This window comes from Amblyraja radiata, chromosome 22, assembly GCF_010909765.2.
Source record: "Amblyraja radiata isolate CabotCenter1 chromosome 22, sAmbRad1.1.pri, whole genome shotgun sequence".
Lineage (NCBI taxonomy): Eukaryota > Metazoa > Chordata > Chondrichthyes > Rajiformes > Rajidae > Amblyraja > Amblyraja radiata.
In genome coordinates, this window is record NC_045977.1 from 21,700,384 (window position 1) to 21,714,134 (window position 13,751).

The 13,751-nt window shown below is 48.6% G+C and overlaps 1 protein-coding gene across 1 annotated transcript in view; it reads right to left on the bottom strand.

Moving 5' to 3' along the window:
* daglb (diacylglycerol lipase beta) overlaps positions 1–13,367 on the bottom strand; it is a 29,892-nt gene extending 16,525 nt beyond the window's left edge. The window contains exons 1-6 of the mRNA XM_033040587.1: positions 13,154–13,367; positions 9,040–9,191; positions 7,481–7,655; positions 6,224–6,479; positions 3,059–3,184; positions 2,319–2,452 (exon numbers count right to left, since the gene is read on the bottom strand). Coding sequence (XP_032896478.1) covers positions 2,319–2,452; positions 3,059–3,184; positions 6,224–6,479; positions 7,481–7,655; positions 9,040–9,191; positions 13,154–13,248 — 938 coding nt within the window. The 5' untranslated portion in view covers positions 13,249–13,367. The remainder of the gene's footprint in view (positions 1–2,318; positions 2,453–3,058; positions 3,185–6,223; positions 6,480–7,480; positions 7,656–9,039; positions 9,192–13,153) is intronic.
* Positions 13,368–13,751: the final 384 nt, after the last annotated feature.

Genomic DNA, 13,751 nt, shown 5'->3' on the forward strand with positions numbered 1-13,751 from the left:
CTTCGGCCCAACTAGTCTATGCCAACCAAGGTGCCCCATCCTCAACCAAGTTGACAGATATAGTTAGGGCCAGCATCAGGTGTGACCTGCACAGCGTGCTCCCTATGTAGCACAGTGCAGCACACAAACAGGCCCTTCAGCCCACCAAGCCTGTGCTGACCAAGGTTCCAATCTAAACAATCAATATTGTACGATACCCTAGAAACGAGAAACTGCAGATATTGGTTTGCAAAAAAACAAGACACAAAGTGGGTCAGGCAGCATCTCTGGTGAACATGGATATGTGATGTTTCGGGTCTTCACCCTTCTTCAGAAAGGTCTGAAGAAGTGTCTCGACCCCAAGCATCATCTATCCATGTTCTCCAGCGATGTTGTCTGACCCACTGAGTTACTCCAGCACTTTGTGCCCTTTTCTGTACCATAATCTCCCTGCTAATGTCCCGGCTGTGAGGACAAGTTCTCGTGTGCCTTCTTTATAATTTTTCTATCTTTGCTTGATGTGTGAATGGGCCCTTCCTGTGTCTTACGTTGCATATAATGACCATTTTTTGACAGATGTGCTGAGTTTATTTTTTTGATATAGAACATAGAACTGCATAGCACACATACAGGCCCTTCGGCTCAAACAGATATACTCTGTTCAATACTTGTAGGGACAACTAATTTAACACAAACTCTGAACTCGATGCAGGGAGAAGCACGTTTACACGATTCGCTTGGCTGCTAGGTTTGACTTGGGAATTGGCAAGATGTTAATTTAACTCTTCCCTCCCAGGGCTACCTGCATCTTTGGAAATGATGGACAAGTCGTTGCATAACATCATGTTTTGTAACATCCTTCATTTCTCAATTCAGAAAAGCTTTAACTGATTATCTCCACACCCCCCCGGCAGGCATTGTGCATTGCCTTTTGGCACAAGAGCAGCTTACATTTATGTACCGCGTAGCAATATTATCTTCAGTTGGAGACGTTCCCTCCCCCAGACATGCCCCCTTCCTTTTTATTTCTCAGAGTTATAGTCATACAGTGTGGAAACAGTCCCTTTGGCCAAACTTGCCCACACCAACCAACATGTCCCATCTCCACTAGTCCCACCTGCCTGCGTTAGGCCCATATATCCCTCTAAACCTGTATTATCCATCCACCTGTCTAATTGTTGCAATAGTACCTGCCTCAACCACCTCCTCCGGCAGCTCATTCCATACACCCACCACCCTTTGTGTGAAGATTCCTATTAAATCTTTCCAACTTCTTGATTCCCCTACTGGGCATGAGACTGTCCAATCTATTCCTCTCATGATTTTAAACATTTCTATAAGATCACCCCACATCCTCCTGCACTCCAATGGAATAGAGTCCCAGCCACCTAAACCTCTCCCTATAACTCCGTCTCTAGAGACCTAGTAACATCGTCGTAATTCTTGCTTCGTTTGAAAGAAACATTAAATCAACACCTCAGAGACAAAAAAAGAGGCATACACTGGAATCTTGAGTAAAACACAAAGTGCTGGAGGAACTCAGTGGGTCAGGCAGCATCTGTGGAGGGAATGGAGAGATGAGGTTTTGGGTTGGGATTCTTTTTCAGGTTGGGGGAAATCAGTCTGGAGAAAAGTTCTAGCTCGAAATGTCACCTGCCCTTCCCTCCACAGATGTTGCCTGACCCACCGAACTCCTCCAGCACTTTGTGCTTGTGTTTTGTTTTCAAAATCAAAACCTCAGTTGCTTTCCCAAGGGAGTTTGACAGAGCGGGGAAGTTCCAAGGTGGACGTGGCCCAGACCATCACACAAACCAACCTCCCTTCCATTGACTCCATTTACACCTCACGCTTCCTTGGCAAGGTCACCAACATATTTAAGGATGAGTCTCACCCCGGTCACTTGCTGTTCTCGCCTCTCCCATCGGGCAAGAGGTACAGAAGTGTGAAACTCATACCTCCAGATTCAGACAGTTTTTTATTCTCAGTTGTTATCAGGCAACTGGACTGTCCTCTCTCCAACTAGAGAGCGGTCCTGAGCTATCGTCTACCTCATTAGAGACCCTTGGACTCTACTGGACTTGTACTAAACGTTATTCCATTTATTCTGCATCTGTATACTGTGGAGGGTTTGATTGTAATCATGTATTGTCTTTCCGTTGACTGGGTAGCGCACAACATTTTGCTGCACCACCATAAACTGAACTAAACTAAACTGATATTTATACCTCAACCCTATCGGGCAGGTGGGACTAGCGTAGATGGGGCATCTTGGTAGTCATGGACGGGTTGGGCCGAAGGGCCTGTGTCTGTGCTGTCTCACTCTACAAGCAGGGACTCACCACCAGCAGCCACAGTTCAGCTTGCAGAGGCCAGTCAGCGGGTGACTGAAGATGTAGAGGGGCCAGCCGTAGACTGCAGCAGCAAAGCGCATGTAGTGGGCCGCGGTCTCCAGATCCCCATCCAGCTCCTCCGCCTGTGGACAACAATGAGGCCATGCTGAGACACACACAAATGAACATGATGCGCCACCATGCTGAGAACTACACTCTGCACCCTGTATCTTCCCCTTTGCTCCAGCTAATTTCGTTTTTAATTATTTTAATAGCTTTTAGAAATACCGCATGGAAACAGGACCTTCAGCCCAGAGTTCACACTAGTTCCATATTATCCCACTTTCTTAATCACTTTCTTAGCCATAGAGGCGCAGTTGGTAGAGCTACTGCTTGACGGCGCCAGAGATGTTGGGTGATGTCTGTGTGGAACTTGCACGCTCTCCCTGTGACCGCGTGGGTTTCCTCTGGGTGCTCTGGTTTCCCCCCGCATCCCAAAGACGTGCATATTTGAGGGTTAATTGGCCTCTGTGTATGGGGAGTGGATGAGAAAGTGGAATAACATAGAACTAGTGTGAACGGGTGGTCGATGGTCAGTGTGGACTCGGTGGGCCGAAGGGCCCGTTTCCAGGCTGTATCTCTAAACTAAAACTAACCAAAACCAGACTATCAACATTTGTAAATACATGTTTTTCTCCCCACGTGGAGGTGGGACGTCGGACTGCTTTTATGTTTGACTGTAAACTTACAGTGGCTGCTGGCTGTGGGTCCAGGCAAGCCTCGTCGTCCAGCCTCCGGCTCTGCTCGATCTTGTCCTGCTCCAAGTGCAGGAGGGAGAGGCCTGCAGCAATGTCACCAGCGACCAGGTCAGTATCCTGCCCACCGCCACCAAGAGGGACACAAGAGAGAGAACAGATGACAACAAGATCCAGTCACAGCATTCCTTCATTTCTATCTACACCTCGCGCTGCCTCGGCAAGGCCACCAACATAATCAAGGACCAATCTCACCCCGGCCACTCCTTCTTCTCCCCTTTCCCCATCGGGCAAGAGATGCAGAAGTGTGAAAACACACATCTCCAGATTCAGCAACAGTTTCGTCCCAGCTGTTATTATGCAACTAAACCATCCTCTCACCAACTAGAGAGCGGTCCTGAACTCCCATCTACCCTTGGATTATCTTTAATCGGACTTTACTAAACTTTATCTTGCACTATCCCCTGTATTCTGTATCTGTACACTATGGACAGCTCGATTGTAATCATGTGCAGTCTTATCACTGACGGGGTAGCACACAACAAAAACTTTTCACTGGACCTAGGTACATATGACAACAATGAACTAAACTACTAAAGGGCCTGAGATACAGAACCGTCGATCTACAAGTTCTATTTAATTACTTCCATCATAGCCATGGAACCTATATGAAGAGTAGTGCCCACAATGGTGACCTTGAAACAACTGGATTCATATCAAAACCTATGATATTGTATCATATAAAAGAAAGACACTAAGTGATGGAGTGACTCGGCAGGTCAGACAGCATCTCTGGAGAACACGGATAGATGACGTTTACGTCAGAAAACCTTCTTCAAAGTGTTTGCCATTAACTGTATACCTTCCTCTTGCATTCAAACTCCCAAAGGTCAACGTTTGACGAGCTTTCAGAAATATTTCCAACATAATTTGCTGTTATTTAAAAAAAACAAGTTAAATTAACTTCCCTGAATATGATCCGCATATGACAATATAGCCGCCTATCCATGTACTCCAGAGATGTTGCCTGACCAGCCGAGTTAATCTATCACTTTGTATCTTTCTTTTATATTTGCTTTCTTTTCTTTTAACTTCTTTTGTAAACCAACATCTGCAGTTCCTTCTATCTACATTGCCTTCAGGGAGGGACATCTACCACGTTATGGTTCAATGAAATGATCTGCCATGTTGTGTTCATAGCATCACACTGCACGGAAAGAGGCCTTCGACCCTATTCATACATGCCCACCAAGATTCCTCAATTAAGCAAAGAATATAGAAAAATACAGCAGCCACAGGCCCTTCGGCCCACATTGTGTTGCATTAATACGAGCTCTATATCATGTGCAGGAAGAGGAGATTATTTCAGTTCAGTTTAGCTTAGTTTATTGTCACATGTACCGAGGTACTTTTTGTTGCGTGCTAACCAGTTAGCAGAAAGACAATATATGATTACAATCAATTGGTCTAGCTCAGACATAGTGGGCCAAAGGGCCTGCTCCTGTGCTGTACTGTTCTATGTCCTACAGAGCACCCACAGTCATACAGCATAAAAACAGGCCCTTCAGCCCAACCTGTCCTTGCGTCCAAGATACCCCAACTAATCTTGTCCCATATGCCCATGTTTGGTCCATATTCCTCTAACCCTTTCGTATCCATGTACCTGTCCAAATGCCTTTTAAATGCTGTTATAGTACCTGCCTCAACTACATCCTCTGGCAGCTCGTTCCATATACCCACCATCTCTGTCAAAAAGTTGCCCCTCAGATTCCTATTAAATCTATCATCTCTCACCTGAAACCCATGTTCTCTGGTTCTTCATTCCCCTACGCTGGGTAAAAGATTGTATGTGGAAGATTGCAACCTTCACGTGGTCCGCCCTGTTTCGACTAATGCAATCAAGTCGATGTGCACAAACGGAAGATCAAATAGAACAGTTGTCCAACAACTTTAGGCTGTGCACGCCACACGAAAGAAGAAGATTCACACAATCAATTCCTCTCACGATCTTTACACCTCTATAAGATCACCCCTCATCCCCATGCGCTCTAAGGAATAAAGTCCCAGCATGCCCAACCTCTACCTATAGCTCAGGTCCTCGAGTCCTGGCAACGTCCTCGTCATCCTCGTAAATCCAGCTCAACAACATCTTTCCTATAACGGGGTGACCAAATCTGAACAGAATACTCTAAATGTGGCCTCACCAATGTCTTGTACAACTTTAACTTAACCTCCCAACTTCTATACTCAATACTGATGAAGGCCAATGTGCCAAAAGCCTTCTTGACCACCCTATCCACTTGTGACGCCACTTTCAAGGAACTATGTACCAGCATTCCTAGATCTCTCTACTCTACGACACTCCCCAGAGTCCTGCCATTCACTGTGTGGGTCCTGCCCTGGTTTGACTTCCCAAAAAGCAACACCTCTCTCTTCTCAGTATTAAACTCCATTAACCATTCCTCAGCCCACCTGCCCAACCAAGCAAGATCCTGCTGCAATTTCTGACAACCCATCTTCATCATCTACAATCCCACCCATTTTAGTGTCATCTGCAAACTTGCTAATCATGCCGTGCTCCTTCTCGTCCAAATCATTGATACACAGCAATGGCAAACAGCAATGGGCCCAGCAACGAACATTGAGCTGCACCACTAGTCACAGGCCTAGAGTCCGGAAAACAACCTTCAGTCAATACCCTCTGCTTCCATCCTCGCCTTGGATCTCATGCGATCAAACCTTCCAGGGCAGCCTATCAAGCAAAACGTCAAATGCCTTGCTGAAATCCATATATACATCTACAGCTCCGCCCTCGTCAACCTATTTTGTCACATCTTTAAAAAACTTAGATTTGTGAGACACATCTCCCACGTACAAAACTGTGCTGACTATACCTAATCAGCCCTTGTCCATCTAAACAAGTGCATAAATTCTAGGAGCAGAATTAAGCCATTCCGCCCACCATGTCTACTCCGCCATTCAATCACGGCTGATCTAACTTTCTCTCTTAACCCCATTCTCCTGCCTTCTCCCCATAACCCCAGTTGCATATATATTGAGTTCTGGAGTATAGAATTAGAGGGCAGTGGTTTAAAGGAGGAGAGATTTAATAGGAAGCTGAGGGGGGGCATATTGTTGCACCAGAGGCTGGGGACTGACCATGAAGAAGGTGCTGAAGAGCTGTCCAATGTGGGTGAAGGCTGTTTGGGTGTCAGCGTCCCTGGCGATGCAGCAGCAGAGCAGCTTCAACCTGTACTCCCAGACGCGGGCAGCCAGCGAGCGGGCCGTGTACAGCAGCTGCCCCGACTCGCTGCTCTCCAAGTCCCACCCGCCTCCCGGCAACGGCCGCTTGGGTTTGCCCAGAGGGTCGAAAACAACGAGGACAGCGATCACCGTGAACAGCAGGAAAATCCAACTGCAAAACGCAGACGTTTGCCAGGGTTAGTGACAAATTGACATTCCTCAAAAATATTCCTTTGTAAATTCCACTGGAGCACAAAACCATTGTACATTCTACACGAAGTCCCCCAATCCCCGAGTCAGCAGAGCCAAGGATCAAGGTGTTGGAGTAACTCAGCCGGTCAGGCTGCCTCAGGGCGGCAGCGGGTAAAGCCGCTGGCCTCACAGCGTCAAAGACCCAGGTTCGATCCTGACCTCGGGTGCTGTCTGAATGGAGTTAGCACATCTTCCCTGTGACCGTTTGGGTTTCCTCCGGCTGCTCTGGTTTCCTCCTACATCCCAAAGACGTGTGGATTTGTGGGTTAATTGGCCTCTGTAAATTGTCCCGGGTATGTAGGGAGTGGGTGTTCAGCGGGGACTCGGTGGGCCAAAGGGTCTGCTTCCATGCTGTGTGTCCAATGTGAGGATCAACTGTCCATTCCCTACATAGATGCCGCCTGACGACTAAGTTACTCCAGCACTTTGTGTTTTGCTCAACATTCCAGCATCTGCAGTATCTTGTGGACCCAAGGATCATGTCCTATTCCAAGTAATCGTAATTGTATTGCATGTTGTAGATGATACTACCGTGTGCCACCGTGCCAGCCTGGCTGTGCAAGACTTTAGAAACACAATGTGGAAACAGGCCCTTCGGCCCATTGGGTCCATCCCGACCAGCGATCACCCCATACATAATCACTGTCCTACACACTAGGGGCAATTTACAAATTACAGGAGCCAATTAACCTACAAATGTGTACGTCTTTTGGAGTGCGTGCGGAAACCGGAGCACACGGAGAAAACCCACGTGGTCACAGGGAGAAGATACAAACTCCACACAGACAGCAGGATTGAACCCGGGTGTCTGGCGCCATAAGGCAGCAACTCTACCGCTGCACCACCCTCAATGGGCGGGAAGTTAAATTAATGCTGAACAACTTGCATGCTCGTGTAGGTCGAGTTTAAGCACATTCTTACCTTGCAACGACAGCGATAGAGATCGTATTGATCAAGGTGGCAGGGCAGCCCTGCCTTTCATCATTGATCAAGACAGCACCCATGATCGCCCAGCCCAGCTCGGGTAGATAGAGAGCAGTTCGGACATAGATCAGAACAGGGAGATGTCGTCGAGGGCGGAGATTGGTGATGGTTCCTGCAGATGGAATGTGTCAATGAAATGAATAAAACAGCAAAAACAATAACAGTGTCTATGGTAGACATAGTGCTGGAGTAACTCAGCGAGTCAGGCAGCATCTCCAGAGAAAAAGGGTAAGTGACGTCTCGGGTTGGGTCAAAAGAAGGGTCCCAGCCAGAAACTTTACCTATCCATATTCTCCAGAGATGCTGCCTGACCTGCTGAGTTACTCTAGCACTTTGCGTCTATCTTTGGTATAAACCAGCATCTTCAGTTCTTTGTTTCTAAAAACGGACAATTTTTTTCAGTTTTACTTCTATATTCACAGTCATATTGCTGGAAACAGGCCCTTCGGCCCAACTTGTCCATGCTGACCAAAAAGCTCCATCAACGCTAGTCCCATATGTCTGTGTTTGGCCCATATCCCTCGAAATCTTTCCTATCCATTACCTATTCAAGTGAGTTTTAAATGTTGTGATGGTACCTGCCTCAACAGGTCATTCCATACACCCACCACCCTCTGTGAAAAAGCCTGAGTTACTTGGAGAGATTGGGCAGGCTAGGACTTTATTCCTTGGAACGCAGGAGGCTGAGGGACAGATAAATTCATGAGGGGATTAGATATGGTGAATGTACAGTGTCCATTACCCAAAAACTGAAAAACATTTTGCAGTTCACACTTTCTATTTTATCCCACTTTCTCATCCACTCCCTACACACTAGGGCCAATTTACAGAGGCCAATTAACCTACAAACCCGCGCGTATTTGGGATGTGGGAGGAAGCCCACACGGTCACAGGGAGAACTTGCAATTTCCACACACAGTCAGGTGCACAACCCAAGGTCAGAATTGAACCCGGGTTGTAAGTTTCTTATAGAAACTTACAAAATTCTTAAGGGGTTGGACAGGCTACAAAACTTACAAAATTCTTAAGTGGTTGGACAGGCTAGATGCAGGAAGATTATTCCCGATGTTGGGAAAGTCCAGAACTAGGGGTCACAGTTTAAGGATAAGAGGGAAGTCTTTTAGGACCGAGATCAGAAAATCATTTTTTACACAGAGAGTGGTGAATCTGTGGAATTCTCTGCCACAGAAGGTAGTTGAGGCCAGTTCATTGGCTATATTTAAGAGGGAGTTAGATGTGGCCCTTGTGGCTAAAGGGGTCAGGGGGTATGGAGATAAAGTAGGGATGGGATACTGAGTTGGATGATCAGCCATGATCATATCGAATGGCGGTGCAGGCTCGAAGGGCCGAATGGCCTACTCCTGCACCTATTTTCTATGTCTCTGGCGCTGTGAGACAGCAGTTCAACCCGCTATGCCACCCTCAACCCGCTATGCCACCCGTGTCACCCTCAACCATGATGATTCTACAAATGAGCAAATAGATAAAGCATTCACCTTGCATACTAACACATACTATGACAAACAGGATAATAATGATGGCAGCCAGAAGACCAATCAAGATGAAAAGATAGCTGGGGAGAATCCTTCCATGTGTACAGTCAAGCTGCCCTCTGTAGGTCAGGTACAACACCAGGATCCCGATCCACCTGTAAACCAGAGCATAACGTTAGCCAGCATCCAGCACAGCAGCAGCTTGGGAAGCTTCTTAGTGTCATCACGTCACCTTTAAACCTGCCAACAGCACACAACTGAACAGAGAGAAAGGGGCCAGAAGTAACAGCGGCAAGAAATAAAATACAAAATACAAAATGACATTGGACACAAGGAACTGCAAATGCTGGTTTACAAAACAAAGACACAAAGTGACGGAGTAACTCAGCAGGTTAGGCAGCATCTTTGGATAGGTGACTTTTCCAGTCAGGACTGACTGGTGGAGTGGGAGAAGTTCCATAGCCTATCCCGCTGGGCTACTCTCAACGATTGACTGCGGTTCAGACAATTGACAATAGATAATAGGTGCAGGAGTAGGCCATTCAGCCCTTTGAGCCAGCACTGCCATTCAATGTGATCAGCCATGATCATCCCTTATCTCTATATACCTTTCTTATCCACACGTGTCCAAATGTCTTTTAAAAGTCATGATTGTATCCACTTCTATAGCTTCCTATGGCAGCTCGTTCCAGATACAGACTTCCCTCTGAGTGAATAAGTTGCCCAAGGTCCCTCCTAAATCTCCCCACTCTCACCTTAAGCCTGTGTACTCTAGTTTTAGATGCCTGTGAGGGTTCACTTTATCCATGCCCCTCATGATCTTGTACACTTTTATAAGGTCACCCCTCAGCTCACTCCTACACTCCACTGAAAAATGACCCAGCCTATCCAACCTTTCCCTATAATGGGCCTGTCCCACTTGGGCGATTTTTCAGCAGACTGCCGGTGACTGTCAAGTTGCCGGCAATCGCCTGAAAAACCGGCAACTGGAACGGCGACTGTCAGAGTGGAACACACACACACAAACACATCACTTCCTTCACCAACCCGTGTGAATTTTTTAGACAGAGCTCTCCCCTCTTGCCCTGTCTAAAAAGTTAACACGGTGCAAAGCCAAGGTGATACAGACACACACCGCGTTGAACAGGAAGGTTGGCGCTGTAATTAAGACGGCTAAAGCACAGTTGGTTCTGAAAACTACTGCTTACCTTTTTTTCCCCCCCCAATAAGCAATGAAATTCACTGCTCAGCACCGGCTACACCTACGAAAACCGAGAACCTTCGACCCCCTGGCAACCCATTAGGACCTCCTGGCGACCCACCTACGGCTCGAGAATTCTCGCTACTCTCCATGGTGGGCTCATTCTAGTCACCGCTAATTTTTCAACATGGTGAAAAATTCACGGCGACCATAATGAAGTTGCCAGAATGCGGGAACTCCTCACGACCATGAAGGTGACTCCCCGGCAAACACCCGCGAACATACGGCGACTGCATAGTCTCCTGCAATCGCCTAAAAAGTCGCCTAAGTGGGAAAGGCCCATTACTAATACTTTCATGCCTGTAGATGTTCCTTTAACATAGTGACCTCACCACTACTAACCACTCCCTATATCACAAGTATAAATGTAACCTCCCCACCCCTTGATCTCTCTCTAGCTCGTGTGACGGACCACGTACAGCTAGTGCAGTATTGTTTGTGAGTTAATAATAATAAAAGCAGTAAAGACAACTGTGCGTTATTGAAACTCTTTACATGGTGTCAGAAGTGGGATTCGAACCCACGCCTCCAGTCGGAGGCCCGGGGGAGAAAGAGCCGGCGGAGGCTGAGGCGGGGAAATAGCGGTGGAATCGGGTGTACGGGCAGGCGAGCTAGAGAGAGATCAAGGGGTGGGGAGGTTACATTTATACTTGTGATATAGGGAGTGGTTAGTAGTGGTGAGGTCACTATGTTGAAGGAACATCTACAATGCCCAGCTAATATACTGGTGAATCTCTTCTTTCCAACTTAATGACACCCTTCCTATAGCTGGGGGACCACCACTGCACACAGTACTCCGTGTGTGGTCTCACTAACAACTTGTATAGCTGCATTATGATGTCCCCACCTTTTGTACTCAGTACCCTTCCCTTGAAGGCAAGCACGCCAAATGCCTTCTTCACCACCCTGTCCACTCGATTTTTCACCAGTTGCCGTGCAAGTCCTATCTTGACTTGACATTGCAAAGAGCAACTGCTCACATTTGTCAGGTTCGCTGCATTCCAATCTGCAAGAACAGCTCTGAAATCTATTACTGAGGAAGACATTTCTAAATCGCTTCCTGCACACCCACCATTTTGCAATATATATATAAAGTCAGTTGTGAGCAGAGGGATGTGGGTTCGCTAGTCGATCCACATGTCTAAGGAAGGCAATGGCTGGAGGCACTGGAGCAGCCTGGGACTCGTCTAAATCGGGCACCGCTCCTGAGAACTAGAGCGGGGCTGGACTTTGAAAACGCTGCCAAAACCTGTCGCCTCTTGCATTCGGGATCAATGGAAGATTTTTGAACAGTTGCTAATTGGGGGTGTGTTTAGGCATGGCACTATTTTGCTGGATGGTAAGAAAATAAGTTTACTGTGCGTTTGCACATGATAATAAATAACCATTGAACCAGTGTGAAATAGTTATCCATTAATGAGGTTCGGCTACTAATCCAAAAATGGCTAGTTCAAACACGACCAGTAACCTCACTTCCATTGTTTGGAAGAAAGTGTCCAGGTCTCACAGTTGTGGGGAAAGACAGTTGTCACAATTAAAGCTGTCTAAAGAAGGGTCAGGACCCGACACATCACCTATTCCTTTTCTCCAGAGATGCTGCCTGACCCACTGAGTTACTCCAGCATATCGTGTCTATCTTCACAATTAAAGCATACTTCTGCTCCAAAGATTGAAGGTACATCAGAATCTAACCCATGTTATGAGCAACAACATTCAGCATCCGAGTGAAATCTTGCACTGAACATCCACATTCCCCGCTAGCACAACCTACACCTCCCCCACGCTGGGTTACAGGGGAGGGGGGGGGGGTATCTGGGGTTCGGGGGCCACCCCACTCTCACCACAAGACCCACGGGGTATTTGGGGTTTGGGGGGAGGGGTGGTGGTTCAGGCAGGGTGGGGCTGAGGGGGTCGCAGGGTTCAGGGGGTATTTGGGGTACAGAAGCCGCCCCGTTCTCACCACATGACCTACAGGGGTATTTGGGGGTGCGGCAGGGAGTTCAGGAGGAAGTTGGGGGGTTTGTGGAGTGTTAGCCGTACACAGTCCACCCCACTCCCTCCACACAACCCGCAGGAGTATTTGGGGTACACGATAGGGGGTCTGGGGAAGGTTGTGTGGCTCGGGAGTATCTGAGGTTCAGGGGGAGGTGGGGGGTACTGAGGGAGATATTTGAGGTACAGGGAAAGGGGGGCATAGAGGGGTTTCGCGGGTACAGAGGATACACGGGCCGTCCTGCTCCCACTGTACAACCCACAGGTGTATTTGGGGTACAGGGGAGGCATGGGAGGGGTCGGGGGGTACAGAGGGGAGTGTCTCAGGGTTTGAGTGCCACAGGCAGCCCCTCTCTCACCACACGATCAGCAGGTGTAATCGTGGTACAGGGGAGGGTTCAGGGTGAGGTTGAGGAGTATTAGGGGTACGGGGTACAGAGAGGATGTCTGTGGGTACAGAGGGGGGTGGTGGGGGTTACAGGGGAGGTGGGGGTACAGGGGAGGTGGGGGTTACAGGGGGGGGTGGGGTTACAGGGGAGGTGGGGGTACAGGGGGGTGGGGGTTACAGGGGGGGTGGGTGGGGTTACAGGGGGGGGGGTACAGGGGGGGTGGGGGTTACAGGGGGGGGGTGGGGTTACAGGGGGGGGGGGTACAGGGGGGGTGGGGGTTACAGGGGATGTGGGGGTACAGGGGGATGTGGGGGTACAGGGGGGATGTGGGGGTACAGGAGAGGATGTGGGGGTACAGGGGGATGTGGGGGTACAGGGGGGATGTGGGGGTACAGGGGGTGTGTGTGGGTACAGGGGGGGGGGTACAGGGGGGGTGGGGGGTATAAGAGCCACCCACAGGCTAACCCGCTCTCACCACACGACCCGCAGCAGCAGCTCGAAGGCCCCGGGAAAGACCAGGTCGTCCCCGGCCAGGGACCAGCGCCTCCCGAACGCCACCAGCGCCGGCATGTCGCCGCCCTCACTGCCCGTCACCCGGCGGCTGAATCCCGGCCCCCAGCAGCGCGACCACAGCAGGGAGGAGGCGCCGCCATCACAGCCCAGCGCTCCCGCCCCCGCCCCCGGACACCGCCGCCCCGCACAAACGTTCCGCCCAGACACTCGCTCCACCCTCTCTCCCCACCCCATGCACAACGATCATATCACCTTTGTGTCGTGTCAGTTTTAAGTTGCTAAATAACTATTCCTGGACGTATGCTTAAAATGGAGCCCTCCTTTTGTAATTCCAGCCTCATTAAAGGACTGAGCAGGCTCTATAACCTACTTTAAAAACATAATTTGTTACTGCTGTCATCTAGGAATCAGAGCAACCAGATCCCACGATAGGAATGAGAATCATAATAGTATAGTATAGTATAGTATAGTATAGTATAGTATAGTATAGTGTATCTTTATTGTCATTTTCCTGAGTACTCACATACCCAGAGGAAACAAAAAAACGTTGCTCAGCCAGT